At 49.7% G+C, this 26,570-nt stretch overlaps 1 protein-coding gene across 3 annotated transcripts; it reads right to left on the bottom strand.

Annotated features, from left to right (window-relative positions):
• Nucleotides 1-861: 861 nt before the first annotated feature.
• GDAP1L1 (ganglioside induced differentiation associated protein 1 like 1) lies at nucleotides 862-25,171 on the bottom strand. Of its 3 annotated transcripts, XM_070801729.1 has the most exons (8): nucleotides 24,854-25,171; nucleotides 17,504-17,696; nucleotides 16,144-16,317; nucleotides 11,290-11,387; nucleotides 10,423-10,555; nucleotides 2,135-2,313; nucleotides 1,636-1,674; nucleotides 862-1,539 (listed from the first exon to the last, which is right to left on the bottom strand). In XM_070801729.1, exons 1-7 carry the CDS (start codon nucleotides 25,031-25,033, stop codon nucleotides 1,648-1,650), a joined length of 984 nt encoding a protein of 327 aa, XP_070657830.1. In that variant the 5' UTR covers nucleotides 25,034-25,171; the 3' UTR covers nucleotides 862-1,539; nucleotides 1,636-1,647. The 3 variants fall into 3 exon arrangements, with proteins under 3 accessions (XP_070657830.1, XP_070657829.1, XP_019828341.2); XM_070801728.1 differs by lacking the exons at nucleotides 862-1,539; nucleotides 1,636-1,674 and having other exon boundaries at nucleotides 1,943-2,313; nucleotides 24,854-25,170; XM_019972782.2 differs by lacking the exons at nucleotides 862-1,539; nucleotides 1,636-1,674 and having other exon boundaries at nucleotides 1,943-2,313; nucleotides 10,441-10,555; nucleotides 24,854-25,168.
• Nucleotides 25,172-26,570: the final 1,399 nt, after the last annotated feature.

Genomic DNA, 26,570 nt, shown 5'->3' with positions numbered 1-26,570 from the left:
CTGCCCAACAGCAAAGAGACCTTCTCAACAGTGTAAACACTGGGGGCGCCCATTACCACAGTCCTGGTGCTGGTGGTGGTGTCGTCTTCATGACTAGACTGAACTCTGACAGCCCCACCTCCTCTGCATCTCTGCATCCCTCCAAGGGACGTCAAAGAAGGTTCAGCAATGGATGGATTCTGAGTAATCGTTTGCATGTTGACTCTTGTCCACACCCTAGCTCTCTCCATAATATTGCAAGATGGAATGGGAGTGGAAAAGGGCACTTGGCTCTCTAATTCACTCATAATGGGATCCTGACCAAACCAGGCATGTACCCATCCAAGGCTTCAGTTTCTGCATATGTAGAACAAGCAGGTGGGAGCTCACAGAGGCTTTGAGTCTACAGTTCTCGCCAGAAGTCAGTCTGTGCCTCTTCTCTTTCAGTTTCTCCTTATGATCTGTTCTCTCCTTCCTGAGCAATAGGCTGGCCAACCAGGACTACATTTCCCAGCCTCCTTTGCAGCTGGGTGAGACCCAGCAATTATATTCTTAGGCTTGAACCAAGATCCGAAGTCACCTGGCCCTCTTGAATAATGGGCCTTAAAATACTAGACAGATGCTCTAATATCCTCTCTATCCTTTCATATCAGATAAAACCTGGTCTCCCCAGCTCAAGCCTTGGGATCCCCCAAAGCCATCAGTCATTTCTTCCTTCTTTATAGAAGTGAAATGGTCAAAACTGGCGACAGAGTAGGGAGAGTCAGGTTCACAGAGTCTGAATGTTTTATCTTTACCCCTCTAGCCCTGAGAGGTACCCCTCTGACCTCTGGGAATGAGAGCTAGATGGACAGCTCAGGTTTACAAATGAAAAGCGGCGGCTCCTCCTGGATGCTTTATTGGGGGCTTTCAGTGGTTTTCAAGCATGAGCGGCAGTGACACTCAGAACCTTTCCCAACATGCAAAAGGCACAGGGAAGTGAGATGCCCCAGGGGCTGGCAGCGTGGATGCAGAGACACCTCCCCACCCCGACCCTGCGAGACATGGTGGGGCACGGAGGAAGCCCAGAGAGTGATGGGGAAGGCAGGCATTGACAGAGATGGCTTTGGCAGAGGCAGGAGAAGGGACCCCAGGACCATCCATCTCCAAACCCAACACTCTGGCCAGGGCTGAACTTCCGAGAGATGGTCAACATGGCTTTTACTGAAAGTCCACCTCACATGGCGGGAAAACTCAACTCCAGGTGGGAAGAGGAGGATGGGATGGACGCTGCCTTCAGGAACTTCCGGTAAAGCGCCAGACCCAGCAGCACTCTGCTCAAATCAAGAGGGGAATGGGAGGGTGTGCTTGTGGCATCGGTCCCAGACACAGCCTCTGGTTGGATGTCACTGCCTTGGCTTCAGCCAGTGCTGACTCAGTTCAGGTCCAGGAGAAGAATGAAGCCCCTGAGCCGATCTTCAGGGGTCTCCCATGCGGGTCTCCGGGTCTCCAGCCCCACCCGGAAGTACCGCTTAGAAGAGTCGAGTCTTGATGTTGGCTTTGTCCTGTGGAAGAGTTTCCCTGGGCAAGAGGGAAGGGGAGGCGAGGGTCAGGCCCTCTGAGTCCCCAGCACCTCCCAGAATTTCGGCCCTATGAATGAAATGGCCTGGGACTCACCTCAGATCCCAACTAGTCCCCACAGTTCCATCTTGAGACCTTGAATCAAAACAAACAAAAAAAGGCATTCGTGTTTTTGTTTTTCCTTTCTCTCTCTCTTTCCCACTCATTCTTTTTCTCCTTTAGTAGAGCCGTGGCCTCAACTCACGGCACTGGCAATATCTACTTCTAAACTATGGAATGTTTTCACACTGACTCTAGAATTACTCCGAACAAGGGGTGGGAGGGGGCTCTCCAAGTTTTCGTGAGACGAGACGGTGTGTTACCGAGAGCTCGTGGGGAATCACACAGCACAGAGACACCGACAGTCAGACACCAAGCCCGGAGCCTGGCTTTAGATGTATTTTTTCTTGAGGTACCAGTAGGCAAAGTAGCCCATCCCTCCCAGGGAGCCCATGAGAAAGGACGCCCCAAAGAAAGATGGCGGCTTCCGCTTGACCAGCCGGAACGCGTTGGGGATGACCGCCGACAGCAGAGTGGTGTGGATGTCGCCCAGAACCTTCCGGAAGGCAAAGCGTTTCTGGACCCTGTCGAAGAAGGACTGCAGGTTGGGCCGGCTGCCGTCTTCCCAGTATTTCTTGGACAGTCCCAGGAATTTGAGGCGGTGCAGGGTGGCTCCCAGGAGGACATCCGCAAGGGTGAAGGCACAGCCGCAGAGCCACAGCTCGCATTTCTGCCCTGGAGTGGAAGAACGACAAGATGGCGGTGGGGCGGGCTCAGCTTCTGTCCTCCCATAACTCCCTTCTCTCTCATCACTTAACGCCTCTGGCTTCTGTCTGCTGGCCACAGTGTTTCCCCAAGGTCACCCACTCCTGTATTTCTTTCATGATCTTGGCCATATGCATATACTTCCTATATTACTCTTTTCTTTTAAATCAGCTGACTTGTTAAATGCAAATATATGTATTTAGGGGCTTTCCAGGTGGCACAGGGGTAAAAGAATCCACCTGCCGATGGAGGAGATGTAAGAGGCCCAGGTTTGATCCCTAGGTCAGGAAGATTATTTAAACTCTGGACTCACATATCACACTGCTTATTTTCTAGCTCTACTTGTCTGTTCACTGGGTGTTTCAAACTGGACAAGTCCAAAACTGAATTCCTGATCATCACCCCAAATCCACCACATCAGTAACAGCACCTCCATCCATTCAGTTATTCAGGCCCAAAGCCTCATGACATATCAAATTCTTTTTGTTTCACACCCACATATACTTTGGCAGCAGTTCCCATCCACTTTACTTTCAAAAAACATCCAACGTTGGATGTTACCTCCACTGTTACCACCCTGGTCCTAACAATCGTTATCTTTTGCCTTTGACTCCCTAGAGTCTATTCTCAGCACAGTCGTCAGAGGAATCCCATTAAACTTAAGTCAGATCATGTCCTTCTCTCTGATCAAAGCCCTGTAATGACTCCCTGTCATGGTCAGAGTAAAAGTTGAGGCTCTGGGCTTCCCTGGTGGCTCAGTGGTAAAGACCTCACCTGACAATGCAGGGGACATGCGTTTGATCCCTAGTCTGGGATGATTCCACATGCCGCGGGCAACTAAGCCTGTGTGCCACAACTACTGAAGCCTGAGCACCCACTTACCTAAGCTTCGCGACGAGAAGCCGCCACGAGAAGCCTGCGCACCAAAATTAGAGAGCAGCTCCTACTTACTGCAGCTAGATAAAGCCTATTCACAGCAATGAAGACCCAGTGCAGTCAAGGATTAATTAATTAATAATTTAAGACATTTAAAATGTGTATCTGGTGGTATGTTCCGTGGGTCACAAAGAGTCAGACACAACTGAGCATGTGTGCTGGTCATGAAGATGTGATAAGACACAATGTCTTCCCTCAAGAGGTTCATGGTTTCATGGGAGGAGGAGCTAAAATGTAATGAAGGTTCTGATCAAAAGTTTGTTCTTGACTATGGAACCTTCCAGATGCTCATGAGACTTCCGAGGAGAGATGATATGTCTGCAGTTAGAGGCACAGGTGCGTGGCATAATCAAGGGCATGAGTGGAGACAGAGCTGAGAACGGGACCAAGGGCGGAGCTTTGGGGGCATCATGATTGAAATCTTGGGCAACAAGAAGCAACCAGAGAAGCAGCATGAAAGGAGCAGCCTATGGGGTGGGAGATGACCCAGGAAAGGGCAGTGCCCTAGAAGCCAAGATAAGAAAGTGTGCCAGGGAGAGAGGGCTCAGCTGAGGTCAGACGCTGCCGGAAGGTCACCGAAGGGGAGGCTGAGACCTGGAGATTGCATTTGGCGGCTGCTGACCTTGACAAGAACAGCTGGAGTAGATGCTGACAATGAAAGATGAAAGCCTGGCTGGAGGGAGTCCAAGAGAGAAAGGGAGGAAGGGAAATGGAGACATTGAGCAAAAGTCACCCTTCAAAGAGTTCTGCTGTAATGGGAAGGATACACCGATACTATGAGATGGGTCAAGAGTGTTTTCGTAAATTGGAAGAAAAAAAAAAAATGCTGATGGGAATGATTGAGCCAAGAGGGGAAGAGACACTACAGGAGAAGTGGAGAGAATTACTGCTGTGGTTGTCCTTGAGTGGATGAGCGTGGGTGGCATCAGTACACAGGGAAGGGACTGGGCTTAGCTGGTTCAAGAACAGTTCATCCTTGGTAACAAGAGGGAGTACAGCACTGTCTTTCAAGACATCTAAGCTTCTAATTCTAAGTTTCAAATGTAAGACATCCACCTGAGAGAGAACAAACGATGCCAATTAAACTACTGAGAACCTTCCAATTTCAGGGATGTTGACATGTAATTTAACAAAGATGCATCTTAGAATCGATAAAATACAGTGTATATACAGGCACTGGGACTGGTGGGAGGGTAGCTATGGGGGTGAGTTGAGAGTGAGGATGTGGGAGAAGCAGCTGGAGGGTTCAGGAGAAAGGAGAGGTAGTAAATCGCCATCTGAAGAGGAGGCAGTGGGAGGCCTGGGGCAGCAGGAAGGCCATCTAAGGTTAGTGGTCATGAGTTCAAAATGAGACCTGCCAGGGACTTCCCTGGTGGTCCAGTGGCTAAGACTCTGCATTCCCAAAGCAGGGGGCCCAGGTTGAATTCCTGATCAAGGAAGTAGATCCCACATGCTGCAACTAAGAGTTCGAATGCTGCAAATGAAGATACCACATGTGGCACCAAAGATTACATGTGCTGTAACCAAGACTTGGCACAGCCAAATAAATAATCATAAAAAAGAAAGAAATAAAGATCAGCCACCATCCTTGTACGTTCCTCCAGCCATGTTTAGGCTCCTGGGTATAGGCTGAATAGGTGGAGAGTGGTCTGAGGTTTTGAAAGCAGTTCGATTCCTGGGTTGGGAAGGTCTGCTGGAGAAGGGAAAAAGCTACTCACTCCAGTATTCTGGCCTGGAGAATTCCATGGACTGTATAGTCCATGGGGTCAACCTAGACATCACATTAAAAAGCAGAGACATGACTTGGCCAACAAAAGTCCGTCTAGTCAAAGTTATGGTTTTCCCAGTAGTCATGTATGGATGTGAGAGTTGGACTATAATATAGAAACCTGAGTGCCAAAGAATTGATGCTTTTGAACTGCGGTGTTGGAGAATACTCTTGAGAGTCCCTTGGACTGCAAGGAGATCCAACCAGTCCATCCTAAAGGAAATAAGTCCTGAATATTCATTGGAAGGACTGATACTGAAGCTGAACTCCAATACTTTGGCCACCTGATGCGAAGAACTGACTCTTTAGAAAAGACCCTGATGCTGAGTAAGATTAAAGGCAGGAGGAGAAGGGGCGAGAGAGGATGAGATGTTTGGATGGCATCACTGGCTTGATGGACGTGAGTTTGAGCAAGCTCTGTGAGTTGGTGATGGACAGGGAGGCCTAGTGAGCTGCAGTCCATGGGGTCGCAAAGAATTGGACACAACTGAGTGATTGAACTGAAATGAACTGAACTGAGGTTTTGCAAAGTGTGATGAAGTAGGAGAGGGATAAGGGAGCTGAAGGTGCAGACAAGGGGCTGTTAATAATGATGGATAAGGGAGTTACTGCTGTGTAAGAAGAGGGGTAAGATCATGATCAGGGTGACGGACAGTGAGAGGAGGCAGGACCGGGGATGGAAGTGCCGGGGTACGCACTGGATGAGTGTAGACAGATTTGAGAACAGGACCAGGGACTAAGCTGTGGGACACGCCAAGGTTTAGATATTGGGCAATGAGAGAAACTAGTGATGGCGCACAAGAAGGCACGATCTGTGAGGCACGAGACGAACCAGGAGAGTGTGCTTTCATTTCCTTAATCCACACATCAATCCAATCAAATAGGTGCCATTATTATCCCTGTTTCACAGGTGAGGGAATTTGAGGCCCAGAGAGGTTAAGTAACTTAGTAGAAGCCACACAACTAGTAAGTGGCAGAGTGTGGATTTGAACCCAGGCCTTCTGGTTCCAGAGCCTGTGCTTATAACCACTGCATTAAGCTGCTTCTTTCTATGTGCAAATACGCACATCTGTATGTATTTCTACAGACACACAATCCCCTTTCAATGGGTGCATTTTGATTTGGGTCTCTGTGTGGACCTATGTGTCTGCAACCTGCATGGTGTGTATGTTTAACCATGTGAATGTCTGCTCAGATCCGTGCAGCTGATTGTGTATAGGCATGTAGACAGCTGCACATGTGGGTGCCTGTGTCCATGAAGTGGGCTGGATTACCACATGCATGAGTGAAGTGTACACTCACGTACATCTGGTGTTTGCCTGCAGACAGATGTTTGCAAACATATACATGTGCATCACTATTTAAGAATGTCCATTCCTGGGACTTCCCTGGTGTTCCAGTGGCTAAGTCTCTGCACTCCCAATGCAGAGGGTCCCAGGTTTGATCCTTGGTCAGGGAACTAGATCCTGGGTGCCACAGCTAAGTGTTCACATGCAGCAACTAAAGATCTCGCATGTGGTAATGAAGATTGGAGATCCCACATGGTGCAACTAAGACCCAGTGCAGCCAAATAAGTAATAAAATAGAATGTCTTTCCATAAAGAAGAGAGAAAATAAACTAGTGGTTGGACTTTCCTGGTAGTCCAGTGGTTAAGAATCTGCTTGCCAGTGCAGGGGACACGGGTTCAATCCCTAGTCCCAGCATATCCCACATGCTGTGGAGCAATTAAGCCCGTGCACCACAACTACTGAACCCACAGGCCCTGGAGCCCTCGAGCTGCAGCGAGAAGCCACCGCAGTGAGAAGCCTGTGCACAGCAACTAGTGAAAGCCCACTTGCAGCAGTGAAGACCCAGAGCAGCCAAAAACAGCTAATTAATTAATTGAAAAAAACCCTAGTGGTTACCAAAGGGGAGAAGGAAGCCGGAGGGGCAAATTAGGGGTATGGGATTAAGAGATGCAAATTACTATGTATCGCATAGATAAGCAAAAAAGATACACTGTATAGCACAGGCAATTATGGCCATTACCCTGTAAAGACTTTTGATGGAGTATAATCTGTAAAAATACTGAGTTACTATGCTGTATACCTGAAACTGACTTCCCTGGTGGCTCAGAAGGTAAATTGCCTGAAACTAATATAATGTTGCCTGCAACTAATATAATGTTGCGGATCAACTATACTTCAATTTAAAAAGAAAAAGAAAAAATATGTCCAAGATTACTTGATACTTACCTCTTTTGTGGAGCCCACTTTTCTTCCCCTTGAATATGGGCTGTATTTAATGACTGGCTTTGAATGAACAGAATGTGGCAGAAGTGACAGAATGACTTTCAAGGGTAGATCATAAAAGATAATGTGGCTTCTGCTGCTTCTATCTCTCTGGGGTTACTCACTCAGGGGAAAACCAGCTGCCATGTTGTGAATAAACTCAAGCAGCCCTAATAAGATGCCCACGTAGGAACTGAGGTCTCCTGCCATCAGCCACTGAGGAACTGAGACCTCTAGTCAAGACCCACGTGAATGAGCAATCTCCGATCCTTCAGCTCAAAGTGCTGCAGCCCCAGCCAACAGCTGGACTGCAGCCTGCATCATGCAACCCCAAATTAGAACCACTCAGCCAAGCTGCTCCAAAATTCCTGATCCACAGAAAAATGTGTGCTATGACAAAAGCTTTTTGTTTAAGCTGCTGAGTTTGGGAACAGTTTGGTATAAGCAATAAATAACTTATTAGCAGGTCTTGATGCGTCTTTCTCTCTCCACTATCCTCTACATGACATTATCCAATTCTATAACTTGAATCACAACATACATGGGAATTCCCTAACGGTTTAGTGGTTAGAACTCCATGCTTTGGCTGCCAAGGGCATGGGTTCAATCACTGGTCAGGGAACTAAGATCCTACAAGCCACATGGCCAAAATAAGTAGATAAATAACAAAACCAAAAAACCCACGGATATGCTGAAGACTCGCAAATTTCCATCCCCAAATTCTGGCCTCTCCTTTGAAAGTCAGACTGGAATATCTGATAGCTTACGTGACATGCCCTCTTGGGTGCTGCAAAAGCATCTCAAACTCACTGTGTCCCAAACTGGACTCTTGAGTCCCCCTTGCCCATATCAGGAAACGGTATCATCAGTAACTCAGACCAAGACCTCAGAAGTCCTCTTAGATTCCTTTCTCCCCTCTTACTCCCCACCCTTCCCCTGACATCCTCAACCTTTCAGCAAGTTGCTGCCCATTTTAATCTCCAAAATACCTCTGGAGTCTTTCATGCCTTCTATCTCCACGGCCACCACCTCAGTCCTAGCCACCACCATCTCATCTGTGCTTCTGTCTCCCGTGAAACCCACTGAAAGTGAAATCAGAACACTTCATCCCAAGGAGACTGCAGAAACAGCCACAAATTCCTCCTATTCTTGCAGGCATGCCCCTACGCAAAGGCTTTACTGATCCTGCCACCAAGAGGAAGAATCCAACCCTCCACCCATTAAATCCTAGCTCTGCTGTGTCACTTGCTTTAGCCAACGGGGCTTTAGTCAATGTGATACAAGAAGATGCTCAACATGTGTTTGCACACTCTTGCTGCTCTCAAAATCCCTGTGACCATCATTTGACTTAGTCTTGCTTAGCCTTCCAGATGATGGGCAACATGTAGTCCAGCTAAGTCCACTGGCCCCTGAACACTCTTCCATAATAGCCCTTCTTCAGCACCCTCTGAGATAGAAATGAGGAAATTCCTTCTTGAGGTATCAGGTTGGTCAAAAAAGTTCATTCAGGTTTTTCCATAACATCATGTGGACAAACCCGAATGAACTTTTTGGCCAACTCAACATATATTCTTTTTACTCATTTAGCCATACAGCACTTTTTTGTAGAAAGGATTTATGACAGTTGGTTTCAGCACACATGACCTTGTCCCTGTTTAGGACCTTAGGTACTTGTGTGTGCCTTGCACTTGGAGCCTCAGCTGTGAAGTGCTGGATGAACACTGGACCCAACAAAAGGGAAGCTGTTCTTGTCCTAACTATGCCATTTAAGAGCTGTGTGACCTTGAGCAAGTCACTTTACCTCTCTGAGCCTCAGTTTTCTCATCTGAAGAATGCACATGTCTTTAGCTGTCACATGCAATAAACTAGTTTGTTCTAAACACTGTGCTGAGTGCTTTTCACTTTTTAAAGAGTTCAACAGGATGGAGTTAAGGTTTTAAATTGTACTATTACCATCCTACTTCGGGCTTCCCTGGTGGCTCAGAGGTAAAGAATCCACCTGCAGTGCAGGAGCCACAGAGGATGTGGTTTGATCCCTGGGAAGATTGCCTGGAGGAGGACATGGCAACCTGCTCCAGTATTCTTGCCCGGAGAATCCCATGGACAGAGGAGCCTGGCAGGCCACAGTCCATGGGGCTGCAAAGAGTCAGATAAGACTGAAGTGACTGTGCACGTTCACACACATCCTGTTTCACAGATGAGGAAACTGAAGCTCCAACAGGGAAAGAAACTTGTCCAAGTCACACAGTATAGGCAGCAAAGCTGGAACCCTAATTTGAATCTGTCTGACTCTACACCTATCTTTTAGAATACTGTGCTCCACAACCTCTCCAAATACACAGACATCTATGTGTGTGTGTATGAAGCTGTAAGTGTAGCAATGCAAGCTGCATGGCTTCCACAAATTTGCATTGTTGAGGAGACCAGACTAACAGGCCACCTAAAATAGAGCAAAATGGGAAAGTCCAGAATGAAATTTGAAGAAGGTGATGGCAAAGATGGTGGATAAATGAAGACAAGGAGCAGAGTGGTATGGAGAGGGTACTCCAGCCTGGAAGAGTGGCAGGTGCAAAGATTTGGAGGTGGAAATGAGGCTGGCATACTTAGAGTCCCAAGAAGAGACGCACTTGAGAATAGAAAGAGTCAAGATCAGAGAGTCGAGCTGAGCCTAGATGTATGGCTACAGCATGAAGGAGCCATAACACATAATACATCCTTCAGTGGGGGAAAGGTGAGGTGGTATACGGGATAATGGTCACCACCATCACTACCATCATCATCATCATTAACCTTTATTAAATACCTACTGTGTGCGAAACGCTGATCTAAGCATTCTACATGTATAATTTCATGCAGTGTCTCAGCATCTCTCTGAAGTAGGTCTTATTATTATCCCCACTTTATAGACAGGGAACTGAGGTTCAGGGAGGTGAAATACCTGGCCCAGGGCCATTCAACTAGCAAGTGGCCAACCTAGGACTTAAACCTAGGTTTTCTGACTCCATGGCCCATGATCCTAACCACCTGGACAGTCCTCTGAGATCTTTGGGGAAAAGATGCTGAGACAGACAGGGTGGGCTGGATGTGCTCCAGCACTCACGTACCCCAGAACTGGCACCCACCCTCGTTCTCAAGCTTCCTCTTCTCCAGCTCAGCCTCGATCTGGTCCAGAACCATGGCCAGCTCCCCCAGGATCTTCTTCAGGTAGCTCACGTCATCGTGTTCCAAGATCTTGGCCTGTGGGCAGGACAGGCAAGAGCTAGAGGAGCTGAGTTGGCTTCAATAGGGCAAAGATGAGCAGGGATGGAAGAATCTTGGTCCAAACCCCCTTCTGCCAAACCCAGTCTCCAAATAATCCCTCAAGGGTATTGGATACCCCAACATTACAAAGCATCCTCATCTGCTGCTCACAGCAGTCTAGTGAGCTTAGCTGTCCTGACCAGATCCCTTTCATGGGTGTAAAAGCTGGTTGATAGTGGCTCAAAGCTGCCCCTTCTCCAGAGAACTGCTTTTGGCCAAAAAGGAGTTTCCTGGAAATATTTGAGAAATACTTGGGCCAATGGCTAATACAAGGGTATAAAAGTTTATCCCTTTGTTCAAGGTGACTTTGTGGTACCCTTTAAGGTCCAGAGCAGGTGAACTTGGATCCTTCTTCATTCCTACCCCATCCTTACCGGGTTCTCCTTAAAGCACGCCCTCAATACTACATTTACCCAAGAACCTCAATACAAAGCTCTGCTCTTACAGACACAACTGAAGACACGAGGAAAGGGAGGCTGCAGGGGCACAGTGACTTGCTCAAGGTCAAAGAGCCAGTAAGTGACAGAGGAGACAGGATTGGAAAAGCAAGCCAGTGGTTTTCCTATTTCAGGTCATCAAATGATTTCTACTTAGAACCAGCTTCTCCCAGTTCTTCTCTTCCATGGAAAAGACGGTGGGAGAGGGGAATGAGCAGACCTAGGGGCACTCACCATGAGCTTCTTCTGTTTAGAAAGGTAGGGCTCAGAGAGCTGGGGCTCCTCTTCATGGTCCAATTTCATGAGGTCTGTGGTGGCGTTGGCTAAATGTCCTGGGGAAAAAATAGGAAAGGTCCCATTCATCTGATACCTGGTGCTTTTCCTTTCCCTTCCCCTACACCTTGGACTAGGTCCCACTCAAACACTAGTCTGGAAAGTAACAATATCAACAGGCATAACCAGCAGACACTATGTCACTTCAGGCCAGGACATAGGGATGGATGAGATGCCATCCTGCCTTAGGCTCAGGCTAGTGGGAGAGACAGACCCTTAACAGATATCTATGACATAGCATGGCCAACCTCTAATGAAGAAGGAATGGATACTGTGGGACCCAGAGGGCACAAGGTATCAAGAAAGCTCAAGGAGGAGGAGACTCTGGGGGATGAGTAGGAGTCTGGCCGGAAATGAATATCACCCTAAATCTGGACAAGCTCCTATTTCAGTTTACATTTCCCCCACCCCTTTCTGTAGTGAAGAAACAAGTTCAGAGAGGCTAAATAATGTAACACAACTAGTAAACAACAAGCAGAGATTTTGAAGCTGGATCTGTCTGATTCTCAGTCTGGTGCTCACTCACTGTAACCCACAAGGAAAAACTTGTTCAGTTAAAAAAACGAAAAATCATGAGAGCGGGGTGTCCACTTTTGGTGAGGGAAATTCCCTGAAGATATAGGGACATACTGACCATGTTTTCTGGGAAAACTGGCTTTTTAAAGATGCCAAAAAGGCCAGTGATGGAACATGGGGAAGTGATGGAACTCAAGGCAGCACCGTGAGAATTATTCTTAATGAGAGAGAGGAACTGTCCTGTAATCTACCTTAAAAAGTCTACCTGTGAGCCATGGGTTTTACAAGAGGAGGTGGAAAGATCAAGTGGGATAAGATCCTGTGGAACAGATTCCATGTGCGGGGCAGAATTTCTCCAGAATTCTTAGCCAGTAAGTCTGGGACACACAGTGGGTCAGGTGTGCGTAAACCTGACCTCCCTTCTCCCCTAAGCCCCAACTCCATTTGGATATCTTTTGGGCTCCTCAAACTCACCCTCACCCAACCAACCCCATCATTTTCTCTGCTTCACCTGCTGCTTGTTTGCATACTTCCCAAACTGCAGCACGCTTGCCCCACACTAAGCCAAGCCAGATGCCTGGGCGTGCGTGTGTGCTAAGTCACTTCCTTGCAACCCAATGGACCGGAGCCTGCCGGGCTCCTCTGTCCATGGGGTTCTCAGGCAAGAATACTGGAGAGGGTGGCCATGCCCTTCTCCAGTGGATCTTCCTGACCCAGGGATCGAACCCATGTCTCTTGGTACTCGCTGAATGTCCAGATCATTCCAAACCTCTAGGGCTTTGCTCTGACTGCTTCGTCTTCCTGGAAGGGCCTTGTCCTGTATTCCTGAAACTCCCCTTCCAGATCCAGCTCAAGATCACCTCTTCTATGAAGCCCTTCCTGATACTCTAGGTCTCTTTGTCCTCCAGCATATGCTGTACAGATTTCCAGAGAATGCAAACACATTAATCAGCTGCCATTACACAAATCTATTCACATTGTGGTCTATGTGAAAAGTGCCCCCCTGACTTGTGCAGTGCACAACATGTACTGCTGCACATGGACATTTTGATGCCAGTGTACTTATCTCTGGATGTGCATGTCCCCCACCAGAACCCAAGTATCTGGAGAACAGTGAATATATCTGATTCATCTCTGTTCCCTCAAAACCAGTACAGGCATGGCACAGAAGTTTATGAATGAATGAATGGAATAGAATGAGAAAATAAATGAGTGACTGCAATTGTTCAGCTTCTGCTTCTGAGGTTTCACTGTCCACCATCCCATCTCCTGGCCTGATATCAGCAAGCACACTTCCCAGATCTTTCAGCTATGGGGCTATATTAAGTCTCATCGATGTTTTATGAGTTTGAAGTTCAAGGACAGTATCTTCTCCTCTTGCCAGTCACCCAGGGCTCCCCATGTGGCTTTCTTTAGACCCCACGAGGGCAGACCAGGCCAAGGAAAGACATTTGACTAATTGGGATGGGGGAGGGGTCACTGCAGGATGACTTCTGCATCCTGTGAGGTCCTTCCTCTCTCCCTCAGCTGGGCTGGAGTCTTGAGATCCTCTCTGCACCCCAGTGCCTTCTGTTGCTGTTGCTGTTAAGTCGCTTCAGTTGTGGCCGACTCTGTGCGACCCCACAGACGGCAGCCCACCAGGCTCCCCCGTCCCCAGGATTCTCCAGGCAAGAACACTGGAGTGGGTTGCCATTTCCTTCTCCAATGTATGAAAGTGAAAAGTGAAAGTGAAGCCGCTCAGTTGTGTCCGACTCCTAGCGACCCCATGGACTGCAGCCCACCAGGCTCTGCCCTCCCTGGGATCCTCCAGGCAAGAGTACTGGAGTGGGGTGCCATTGCCTTCCCCACCAGTGCCTTCTAGGTACCTTCAAATAACTCAGGACAAGATGGGGGAGCACCTCTATCTTTCAGAAGCACTTAGGACCTCCTTCCACCTAGTCCAGACCAGCATCACTGCTCACCTAGATGACAGCCAGGACCCTTTAACTGTCCCACCCACTCTTCTTTCTGTTGAATGATTTTTATAAAATGCAAATCTGATCCTGTCACTTTCCACCACTGTTTCTCTGCTGCTCATCAGATAAAATTCCAATTCTGCCAGCCCTACTCCCTAGATTCACACCAGGACCACACCTACCCCCACTGGGCTACACACATCAACCCCATTAAGTGTCCTTCGGTTTCACACCACTCCCTCTCCTATCCGTGAACCTAAAAGGATTCTCTCTTTTATTTCCCTTTCTAGTTCCTGGTCATCCTTGAATATTGCTGCCTTCCAGAAGCCCTCCATAACCCCAGAGGCTGGGATGGGCATCTTCTTTAGCCCCAGCCTCTGTGTTCCCCTTATCATAACACTGATTGGTACTAGATTAGAAAAATTTAAATCAATGAGTCCTGAACAGACTATATATGCATACTTGCTTGAGAATTCAAACAATATTAAAGAATGTACAGAGAAAAGTAAATCTCTCTTCTCTCAATCTGCAGTCCCTTAGTCCTGCTCCCTTAATCTTCTCATGCATCCTTCCAGAAATACGCTTTGTGTTTGCAAGCGCTCGTGTATCCATTGGACCCCCTTTGACATATATAAATGATAGCACATTAGATGCTTCACTTTCTTCTTCTTTATTAATACGTCTTAAAGAGCATTCCATAAGCCTATTATTTTTTTTAACAGCTGCGCGATGGTCCATTGTTTGTAAGAAATAGAATTTATCTACCTATTCCCCAAATCATGGACAACAAGGTTATTTCCCCGATGACTCAGCAGGTAAATAATCTGCCTGCCAATGCAGGAGACACAGGAGACTCCGGTTCGATCCCTGGGTTGGGAAGATCCCCTGGAGAAGGAAATGGCAACCTAGTCCAGTATTCTTGCCTGGAAAACCCCATGAAAAGAGGAGCTGGGGGGGCTACAGTCCATAGGGTCACAAAGAGTCAGACATGACTGAGCACGCATACACATTCATGCATTCATTTCCCCAGCTCATGGACAACTAGGTTATCTCCAGCTTCTCGCTATTAGCTCCTATGCTGCAATGCATATCTTTGTACATACTTCTTTGGCTCACACATCCAATTGTCATCGCAGGACAATCTCCAAAGGTGTGGGCCTTTTAATATTCGATACAGAGTGCCACACTGCTCTCCTGAGACGCTGTTCAAATTTACTTAGTCCTGCATTGTGATTACCTGGTCATTTGTCTTTCTGCTTCCAGGAAACCATGACCCTGGGAGGGTAGATGCTGTAACAGTCCCCTTCTGTCCCCAGCTCCCTATCCAAGGCCTGGGTCATAGAAGACCTCAAAAATGTTGTTGATTCACTGGGGACAGAGCAATATAGACAAATCCTGAGTCTTGTCTAGGGGCACTCTAAAAGGATGAAATCAAGTTCCACAATCTGCCTCACCTTCAGACATGAGCCTCGTTCCCTTGAGAGAGAGGAAGTGACCATTTACCAAGCATCTATTATCTACTTAGACTCGTCATGCTTCCTCTGTGTATAGGACTCCATGGTGTCTGCATACAGCCTGGACCAAAGTCTGTAAACAGTTGTTGATGGATGATCTGATTTCATCCAACCCTTATATACTGAGTACTGGGGGAAAAAAAAAATGAAAGGATAACATAGGCTGTGGGCACATTCAAGCTGGCAGTTATGACAGTACACGTGTGATGGACTAATCAGAAATCAGAGACTCCACTGGGGGCCTCACAATGTCTGGGCAGTCATCCTTGGTGATGCCAGCCCGAATGTCACTCAGGGCCCTGGGCTGCCAACCCCAGGTGTCTGGGGCTGGGATGCCTTTGGAGAAGTGTCCAAGCTCCCATGGACAGACACGCCTCTGGGGCGACAGATAGCCCGATAGCCTCTGTATGGGATAGCAGGACAAGAGGAGGGGGGCAGGAGATGGGGACAAGAAAGCGGAACTGTCAGAGATGGAGAGAGACATTCAGTTCAAAACAGTGAGTGAGATGGAAAGCCAGAGAGAGAGACACAGACAGACCCAGAGTGAGAGATAGAGAAATGAACAAATAGACACAGGAATGGAGAGAGATATCCACGGGGAAGAGGAGAGAAGGAGTAAAAAGAGGAGAAATGAAAGGAAGAAAGTGAGTAAGAGACACAGAAATAGGAGGAAAAGGAGGAGGAGTGAGGATTGGGTTTAGAGGGAGGAGGGGGGCTAAGCCAAGGTTACAGGAGGGTCCTGCGGCCCCACCCCCGCGCCTGGCACTCACTGCGGATCTCGGCCGTGGCGTACTTGGGGATCATGGAGTCGGTGGTGAGTTCGGGGTGCAGAATGCAGCCGTGTGTGTAGGCATCCATGGGCAGCGCGTCCAGCAGCTCGCGGTACTGCAGCACCCGCGCGTGCTGGGGGCTGCCCGCCTCCGGCATCAGCGCCACCACATGCTCTGCGGGACACAGCGCGGGGCTGGGGAGGGGATGGAGGGCCCAGTCTTGGGCCTCCCGCCCCCCTGATTCAGAGAGGCCAGCCTCTGGCACCACACCCCCCAACCTCAGCATCCTGGAACCACAAATTATCCAGCGGTCTGGGGCCCACTCCCTTTCCTTGACTTCCCAGGTGATGCCAGTGGTAAAGAACTTGCCTGAGAATGCAGGAGATATGAGAGATGCTGGTTCAATCCCTGGGTCAGGAAGATTCTCCTGGAGGAGGGCATGGCAACCTACCCCAGTATTCTTGCCTGGAGAATCCCACGGACAGAGGAGTCTGGCGGGCTACAGTCCATGGGGTCACACAGAGTCGGACACGACTGAGCGACTAACACTTTCCTGGGCCCACCCCCTTTCCTTGACTCTTGGGATAAGGTCCTTACCAGGCTAACAGGGGACGCCAGTGGTCCTGCCCGCCTACCTCTCCTCCAGGGAGCCCTGCCAGACTGTCCTTCAAGGGGCAGCTTCTCACCTGCCAAGGCCTGTTTTCAGGTGGGAGTCTAGGCCTAGTGTTGCCAGACTTGGCGAGAAGTTGGAATCCTGGATGTTTGAAACTGAAACATCCTTGGTTTTTAAATGCTGGCAACTAATTCATTTTTTTTTTTTTTTTAAACATTGCGCATCTGGGCCCGTCTCCGCCATGGGGACTGAACTACTGAACTTGAGCAGGGCCAGAGGGAAGGAAGGAACAGGGAGGGGTGGAGAAGAACTTGGGGGCTCTGAGGAGCTGGGCCCTGCTCACCTCTGGAAAGTTCTCGGGTATCCGAGCTGGTCTCCCGCTTCCCGGAGAGTCTGTTGCTTCTGACTGTGCTTATAGGGTTTCAGGGTCCCGACCGAACCCTGGCCTCTCTGGGTGATCTGGGTCCTGTCTGTGGGGACTTAGAAGGGGCTCTGGGCCCCGCTCGGGCCTGTGGGGCTCGGGAGGGTCTGTGGCCCAGTCTGTGACTCCTGAGTTCCTGGGAGGAGGCTACAGCCCTAGAGCTCCAAGTGGGGGTCCTCGGGGATCTGAGGATCTTGGAGGGGGTATCTGAGCCCAGCCTGTAGCCCATGGTTCCTTGTTGGGGAGACCAGGCCTGGGGGTTGGGGCGTGGGTTCCCAGGTTTGCCAAGCTTCCGGGCGCTGTCTGGGCCTGCGCGGCCACCGTACCTCCAGTGAACGTGCGCTCCACGTAGTCGATGATCTGGTCGTAGTCGCTGATGATGTTGTCGCGGTGGATGATGACGGGCACCTCCTCGCCCAGGTTGAGCCGCATGAACCAGGGCTCCTTGTGCTCGCTCTGTGGCAGGCTCACGTCCCGCTCCTCACACGCCAGGCCCTTCTCGGCGATCACCAGCCGCACCTGCAGGCGCCAGGGTCAGAGCGGGGAAGGCGGGAAGACACACGGGGACCCTCTGCCCGGGTGGGGCGGGGCGTGCAGGAAGAGGGGTCAGAGGTCACACACCGGAGGGGACATGTTGCTGGAACCCATTCCCGGGCCCCTGGGGTGCTGGACGGGGTGGCGTACCTCGTGGGGGCCTGGTGCCTGGTGCCTGGTGGAGGGAGGAAGACAGCTCTGCCCTGGGGACGACGGGCAGTGCTGACTGGTGGTTAGGGAGCTGGGAGTCACAGTTGGACATAGTTGGGATAGGATTTCTGGCTCTGCTGTGTGAATTTGGGCAGATTCCTTACACTTTCTAGGCTTCAGATTTTGTTGTTGTTGCCGAATTGAAGTATTAATAATAGCACCGACACCGTGTCTGGTACATAGAAAGCACTTATTCATGATTATCACGATCAGGATTGGACTCAGCCTGGCTTCCAAACGTGAATCTGACCAGGACATTTGCAGAATTTCTTATCATCATCATAATCAACAGCAACATTTCTCAAATGATTTGAGAAATCTAAAGTGAGGTGAAAAGAATTTGCTGACATCAGCCTAGCCCTTTATTGTCCCCAAACACCTTCCTATCTGGTCGTTGGATGCTCACAACAGCCTTTCATAGGGTGGCAGAGCAGGGACCATCTCCCTGTTTATCTTGATGAGAAAATGAAAGCCCAGAGAGGGCAACTAACTTACTCAAAGCCACACAGCCACTTTGGCAGTTGACCTAAAACTAGAAGGTTCCTGACTCCCAGACTAGTGTTCTCTGCCCCGGGGGCTCCTTCCAGGGAGTCTTGGACCTGCCCTCTCCAGAGTCTTTCCCTAAGGTCCAGAGGGTCCCTGACAAACACTGGAGCTGGTAGATTCTAATGGAGAGTTTTGAGGCTAGCTTGCTCCTGATCCAGCCCAACAGTTCTTAGCTGGGAGATGGTTAATGACCACCTAGTGCAACTGTCCTCTCTCTGTGGACTGAGACTCAGAGAGAAAGCTGGGCTTGTCCAAGGTCTCCCAGCAAAAGGATGGCAAGTTCCATGCCTACAAGCTCTCCCTATTTCTATCTCCAGCCCAGGAGAAAGAGAAGGCATCCCAAGAGAAGCACAGGTCTCTTCTGGTAAAGCATCGATGACCCCCCTCCATACCTAGGTGGTAACTCCTGAGCCTGGGTGTCCCCAGTCTTCCTCCCAGATACCAAGAGATAAGCTCCCAGAAGAGGCAACATGGTGTTATAGTCAAAATGTTAAGCTGCATGCCAGACTGTGCCAGTTCAAGTCCCAGCTCTAGCACTTAATTGCTGGAGAAGGAAATGGCAACACACTCCAGTAGTCTTGCCTGGAAAGTTCCATGGACGGAGGAGCCTGGTAGGCTAGAGCCCATGGGGTCGCAAAGAGTCAGACATGACTGACTGACTTCACTTTCTTTCTTTCTTTCTTGGCTTTACAAGTAGCTCTCCATCTGTGTGCCTCAGTTTCCTTATCTGTTCAATGGAAGTCTCACGAGTAAATTCCTCAGAGGGTTGTTGTGAGGATTAGATAGATTAGTCCCTGTGGAACAGTGCCTGGCATACTGTAGGGGTAATGTGTGTCTTGGCTTCTTGAATTAGACTAGGTTTTGGAGGCAGACAGACCTGAACTTGAAGGCTGACTCTGCTGCTTATTTGCTATGTGACTTTGGGCAAGTCACGTGACCTCTCTGATCCCTAGCTTCTGTGAAATGAGGAATGTATTTTACTCCTTCAAGGCTGGCAAAAGGTTGAGGTGGAATGACATGGATAAAGTCCCAGTGTGAGAGGTGAATTCATGGGTTCCAACATCACTGTTATCTCACACACACACACACACACACACACACACACACACTGCCCTACCCTGCATTCCTGGTTGATGTCTTAGAGTACTTGATGCCCCACCCTCACAGCTAACATGAACAACCCCGTCTGTGTGCTGGACTGTGGTGAAGAAGGGGTAATCAGCCCTTGAAGCCCCCAGCCCTCACCCAGATTCATTTGCTGCAGGAACCAAAAGCAGGCCCCGTGGGCAGGATGGGGAGGCAGGGACTCAGGTCCTCAGCCTGGCTCTGCTGCGGGGCAATGCTGTGTGACCTCGGAACTACTGCTGCCCCTTTCTGAACCTCCTTTTAATTGTTAGTAAAATGAAAGGCTGAACTCCGTGTTCTGAGTGTCCCGTGGCCCTGCTTTGAGCTGATGCAACATTCAGATCCTGCGGGAGACAGGGCTGTCTCTGCCCTCCTCGGCAGAGGGTGGGAACTGCTGGTTCTAAGATGGGGGGGACTGTGGCAGAGGGAATGCCAGGGTGGCATTTGTTAGGTCTAGTCGTGTGAGTGTGTGTGCATGTGTCTGAGTGGCAGCTGTGTAAGTGAGCAAATGTCTGCACATGTGTGTGCACGAGTGTGGGTGGGTATGGATACAAATCAGTGTGAGCACCCAGTCTTGTGTGAGCATGTGTACATGAGTGTGAATATGAGTGTGTGTGCCTGTGTGTGTATAAGTGTGAGTGGGCATGACAGAAAGCATTTATATGTGTATCTTTGAGCTCATGGGTGGTGCCTGTGCCCTGTAGGAGCTGCAGGGCAGTCGAGGCTGGAGTTCTGCTGGAACCCAACCATTCCCCTCTAGCCCATCCCGGCGAGCTCCGCTGGGCCATCCAGCCTCTGGGTCAGGCTGGGATCTCTGGATATATGGAAACAGAAACTAAATCAGGCCTTTGCCCTTGGCAGGTCCAGACATTTGACGGTGCATCCTGGCAGGGCGTCTACTCCCAGGGCCCTGGCCTTGAACTTCAGTAAGGATGCCTGGTGGTGGGACTCCTGCCTGGGAAGGGGACTATCTTTAGAGGAACAACAGTCCTGCTTGGAGCTGCTTCGGGGTCACACTGGCAAGCAGCCAAGGAGACTTTCTCCTTTAGCTGTGCTGCAGGCCACGGCCATGTGCCATTCTGCGGGGGAGGAGAGTGTGGGAGGAAGCCAGGCCCGGGGGAAGGGCATGCAGCCATCAAGGCCATCTGCCATCTCTACCTCTTGGAGGCTGGGTCAGACTCAGGTGGTCACCACTCAGTGTGACCAGGCATCAGCCATCTCTGGGCAAACTGTCTCCCCTGTGGGTGCCTGGAATTCACCCACTGGTGCTTCACTGTCGTGGTTAGGCACTGTCTCCCCTCACCCAGGCCCTGAACAAATGGTGATGGGCTGGGTTGGTATCTCTGTCCAGCCACTTAGTTGCTGTGTGACTTTGTAAAAGATACTTGGAGTCTCTGAATCTTAGTTTATTTGTCTCAAATACTTTTTTGAAAAAAATTAATAAGCTTTATTTCTTAGAGCAGTTTTAGGCTTACAGAATCAAATGCCTTTTAATATAACATTTTGAAGCTTACAAATGAGCCCTTTTTCAGCACTTATTTACTGAATGCTTACTCTGCGCTAGGTCTCATTCTAAGTGCTTGAAACTCAGTAGTGAACAAAACAAAGGTAACTGCCCACAGGGAGCTGACACTCTAACGGGTGCAGACAGAAGACAAGCAGTTAAAATGAGATAGTGTGTCAAAAGATAGTGAGTTCATTGGGAAAAAAAGAAAAAAAGCAGAGCAAGGTAAGGGAAACTGGGGGTCCAGGGCATTTTAAATAGGGTGATCCAGGGACTTCCCTGGTGGTCCAGTGGTTAACAATCCACCTACCAGTGCAGGGGATGCAGGTTCGATCCCTGGATGGGGAACTGAGATCCCACATGCCGTGGGGCAACTAAGCCCACATGCCACAACTGGAATGTCTGTGTTGAAGCTGCTGCGCCTCCCTGCAGTAGAGTCAGTGCTCCGCAACTAGAGAGGCCCATGCGCTGTAACGAAGACCCAGGGCGGCCAAAAAAAAAAAACCAACAGAGTGATCCATCAAGGCAGGCCTCTCTGAGAAGGTGACATTTGAGCAAAGGACAAAGTGACGGGGTAGTTCAAACAGTGATCTGAGGAAGCGAGTTCCAGGCAGAGGGGACAGCCTGTGCAAAGGCCCTCAGGTGGAGATGTCTGAAATTTTTGAGAAATGGTGAGATGGCCAGAGTGACTGCAGCAGGATGTATGGGAGACAGAGGAGAGGGTATCAGGAAGAGTCGTGCACAGGGATTTTTACTAGAGGTTCCTAGACCCCGGGGTCTATGAATAAAATCAGGGAGTCCTTGAACTAGGATGGGAAAATTACAGGTTTATTTTCAGTCATCTCAGGCTGACACTTAGCATTCTCTTCAATTATGAGTGTAGGCGACAAGGCATGGTAGTGTTAGCAGTGCCTGCAATATTGTCACCACTAGGAATCAGATACTGTCATCACTTCACAGCTGCTGCAGTTATAACTGTCACGACTTCAACATTACAGTAGTCATCAGTCCTGGCACTCGATCACGTGATACGATGGGTTAATACATATTATTATGTAATTCATTTGTTTTGGAAAATATGTCAATAGCTGTACTTCGGTAGGACTGGTTTTCCTTCTAATCCAATGCTCCTATGTATTGATGTTACTCAGTTAAAAACACTATTCTGAGAAAAGTTCATAGGCTTCCCCCTATTGATGAGGATTCCACGACTAGGCAAGGTTGGATCCTGCAGGAGGGCCTGAGGCCATTATGACAACTCTGGATTTTTCCCAGAGGGACTTGGGAGCCACTGCAGACTTCTGAGCGGAGGAGAGGTGGGCTGTGCAGTCCTCGCCTGTGGCACTCCTGGGAGTGGGGGTGGAGCTGGAACATGGCCAAGGGCAACATGGACAGGACTGGGGTGCCAGTGCCCAGGAGCTTGACAAGCAAGGCCAGAGTGGCAGGTTGAGGCTATTTACTTGCCTTCTGCCATGTGTGGGAGGGCCCTCTGGGAACTGCTGTGCATACAGGCAAGGTCCTTTAGGACTGATGGAAAAGAAGGCAACGCTAAGCTCCTGCTGTGTGCCTGACACTTAACATGTGTCCATGTCCTCTGAATCCCCCAGAAATCCTGCAGAGCCAGATGCAAATGTCCCCCTTTCCAGAGGAGGATATAGAGGCACTGAGAGGTGAAGTGACTTGTCCAAGGTCACACAGCCAGTGAGCACTCAAGATGAAACCAGAAGCCAGGACCATCTGACTGCACAGCCCAAGAGCTTTCTGCCAGGCTGCACTGCCTCTAGAACCCACCATGGGCACCTGGGCAAGGAGAAGGCCCTGGCAGGAGAGGCAGGAGAATGCCTTTGTCAGAGGCTTGGTCACAAATGGGATTGCATTGGGTGGTCCCATCCTTGACTTAGGGGGCAACTTAGCCCTGAGCTGAGCTCATCCTGAATAAGAAATATTCAGGAGGCTTCCTCGGGAAATGGTGATGGGAGGTGCCAGCCCCAAACCCCTGTCCAGTCCTGGACATTGGGGCTTGTCTCCTGAGGTTCTGGGGGAGGAGGAGATCCTGGCATCTGGAAGTGGGTCTGACTCATTCCCAAATCCCCAGCAACTTTGTCGAGCCTGGCGTGCAGTAGGTGTTCAGCACGCATGTATAGAATTTATGGACGAGTCCCCGCGTGACCTTGGTTAACTCCATCTCCTCCTTTACCTTACACTTTAGTGATATCATTATCAACAGAGCCCTGATCTTGTGCCGGGCACTGCTATCAGCACTTTTTGTGTATCATCTCATTTTACTATCACAAATAGCCCTCTGTAGAAGGTACTGCCATTAGCTCCATTTTACAGATTATAAAACTGAGGCTTTGGGGGAGGCAAAATGACCTGCCAAAAACTCCATGGTGAATTATTGGGGAAGATGGCTCTCCTGCTGGGGACTGTCTGGCCTCAGAGTTTGTACTTTAAAGGAGAGTCGGTGGACCAGCTTCATCAGCATCACCTGGTCGTCTGTTAGAATGCAGCATCTTTGGCCCCACTCCAGATCTACTGAATCAAAATCTTTGAGGTGGGACCCAGTGTTCTGTGTTTGAAACAGTAATGTATGCTCACGTGTGACTAGTGCCAGTGTAGAACACGACTTAGCGACTGAACAAGTGTAAAACTATGAGCTATAACATCTTTTCAACAACTCTCTCAGCAACCCTAAGAAGGGGTTGCAATTAGAGGAAATAGCTATAATTGTTACTATTATCCCATTTTCCAGATGATGAAAACTGAGCCCGAACCCCAAAATCAAATCAAAGACTGGTTCCAAGGCCATTTCTCTTTAAGGCATCTATTTCTCCATCTGGAAAATACGTGACTGGAACAGAAGGATCTTCAGGGAGAAGCGGAAGGGTCAGGCAATGGGTGACCCGTAGGCTGCACCAGGACCCAGCGGCTGGGACCTGGCCATGGTGCTGAATTTGTGCCTCATAGATAGGACAGCCCAGGGTTGGAGATTGCGCCCCTAGAGGTGCCCTGGTCTTACAGGTGCGGGGTTCGGACCTCACCCCTAGAAAGCGGGAACCCCGATAACTTAACAACGGGCTGGATTCCCAACCACCTTCCAGCTCCCCTGAGTCTGAGAAAGGGCTGCGGGGTTGTCTGTGCCTTTAAGAGCAGAAAACACACATCTTATGGGCCGAGCTGAGGTTTGGGGAGACGGGTTAACTCGTTGCATCTCAGCTCAAAATTAGGGGGTATAAGGGGAGGGCTAGGGTCAGACCCTTCAAACCCCAGTTAGAAGAAGTCCCCCAGCCGGACAGAGAGGCAGGGGAGCTTTGACCCGAAGGCCTGTGGTATCGGGATAGAAGCGCAGAGGGCAGGCCTGCAATGGGACTGGGGCTGGAGGCTGGACCCCAGGAAGCGCTCCTCCCCCTCCCCGCAGCAGCCGCCCCCTCCAACAGGCCGCCTTCCCAGCAGTGCCCATTCCCTTCCCCTTGCCTTTGTCTCTCTTCTCAGCCCTCCAACAGATCAGGTCTTTCTGGGAGGGAAAGAGGCAGAATGTCTGTGCCTAGGATGAGGGACGGTGCTCCTGGGGCCCAAGACAGGGCCAGTCACCTCCCCGGAGAGCAACCCAGCGTCCCCCGTCCTCCGGGCCCCCCAACTCCAGATTCTACCCTCCAGTCTCTGAGCAGATCTTCGGATCCTTAAACCCTCCCGGGTCCCCTCCCCCAAGTCTCCTAGCCGCGAGGCGCATCGGGTTCCCCGGCTCCCTCCAGGCTACCTTCTGCGAGCTGAAGGACTGAGTCCAGTGGTACAGAACCAGGCTCTCCTTGGGCCAATGGGCGTGGCTGGCCGCTTCGGGTGCGTCGGGGGCCTCCGCCGGCTTCGCCGCATCGCTCTCCAGCGCCGAGATGGGCCACCAGCTGCAGTTGGTGGGGGTCAGGTTGTTGGGGGTCGCCATGACAGCCCGAAATCCGAGGGAGGAAAGCAGAAGGCTTCGGCGGCGGCGGCTCTCTCGCCCAGCATCACATGGCCTCGCCGAGCCTGCCACTCTCCTTCGCTCGCTCGCTCCCTCCCTTCCCCGTGAATGTCATTACTCACTGGGCGCGGGGGGGAGGGGCGAGGGGATCCCGGGAGCTCACTCCCTCCTCCTCCCCTTGGCCCGCCCCTGGCCCGTGTCGGAAAAGCCGTCAGTCCTCGGTCAAGCTCGGTGGAAGGGCGCGAGGCGCCGTAGGAAAGTGGACCATGTCCCCAAGTACTCCAGTCTGGCCAGTTACCTGCCGAAGATTCCACCATTGCAAACACATTCTGCCTCTCAATCTTCGAAAAGGCAAATGGGACCGCTGGGATTATAGGAATCCATTCCTTTTATCAATTAGAGTCTGGAAATAGCTGGTTTCTTTTTGAAGCTGTTATTTTCTAACTTTTCTCCAGAAGGACCTTTAGGGGTTAAAGGGAACACATTATGATCTATTGAACAAACACTTACATAGCACTTCCTGTGTTTCCAGACTCTTGTCCTAAAGGCTTTTCAACCATCCGTTCATTTAACCATCACAATAATCCTATTAGCTTCATTTTATAAACAGAGGAGGAAACTGAGGCACAGAGGGTCTAGGTGACCTTAGGCAAGGTCACCTAGCTAGTAAGTGGTGAAGCTGAGATCCAAACCCAGGCTTAGTAGCTCCAGAGTCTTTGATTTTAGCCATAAGGTCATTATGTGACATTAATATAAAGGACAGCAGAGCAAGCATTTATCAACCCAAGTAATCTACATGCATCATCTCATTTCATCTGCACAGTAATAATTTTTCACCTTACCTCACAGGTAAGGGAGGTGAGGCTCAGAGGCACCGAGTCATTGGTCCAAGGTCACATCTTCACCCCGGAAAACTGAAGCAAACCAGAGGAGCCCTGTATTGGCTTTGTTGTCACATGATTTACCCTAAACATTCATGGGTGTGTGCATACTAAGTCGCTTCAGTCGTGTCCAACTGTGTGACCCCATGGATGGTAGCCCCTGGCTCTTCTGTCCATGGAATTCTCCAGGCAAGAATACTGGAGTGGGTTACCATGCCCTCCTCCAGGGGATCTTCCTGACCCTGGACTTGAACCCAAATCTCTTACGTCTCCAGCATTGGCAGGCGGGTTCTTTACCACTAGTACCACCTGAGAGGCCCCCGATTCATGGAACTTTACATAAATTCCCTAATATATTCTTGCTTGCCTTGCTGTATTTTATTTATCATTGAGCAAATAGATTCAAATAGAAACGTTAGCTTCTCAGTTTGCCCTCTACTGCCCACCCCAGGTCATGCTACCAAGGGCCCTTGAGCCCATCACCCCAGATCAATTAGCATATCTCTGGTGGAACCAGTGTCCTTTCTTCTACCAGATAACAGCAGTTCTGTGGTCCAAGAGTTTCCTTTTTGTGTTGGTTGCCAGGAACCTTGAAACCATGTTCTAGTTGCCACATCAACCTCCCTGGTTCAGCAAAA

This window comes from Bos indicus, chromosome 13, assembly GCF_029378745.1.
Source record: "Bos indicus isolate NIAB-ARS_2022 breed Sahiwal x Tharparkar chromosome 13, NIAB-ARS_B.indTharparkar_mat_pri_1.0, whole genome shotgun sequence".
Taxonomy (NCBI): Eukaryota; Metazoa; Chordata; class Mammalia; order Artiodactyla; family Bovidae; genus Bos; species Bos indicus.
This window is presented reverse-complemented; position numbering and strand designations above follow the sequence as displayed.

Excerpts from the sequence above, each read along its gene's own strand:
- GDAP1L1 (XM_070801728.1), bottom strand. The coding sequence starts at position 25,033 with ATGGCGACCCCCAACAACCTGACCCCCACCAACTGCAGCTGGTGGCCC. Across the intron at positions 17,697-24,853 it reads AGTCCTTCAGCTCGCAGAAG|GTGCGGCTGGTGATCGCCGA; the intron begins GTAGCCTGGAGG and ends TGGCGCCTGCAG. Across the intron at positions 16,318-17,503 it reads GGAGCGCACGTTCACTGGAG|AGCATGTGGTGGCGCTGATG; the intron begins GTACGGTGGCCG and ends TGTGTCCCGCAG.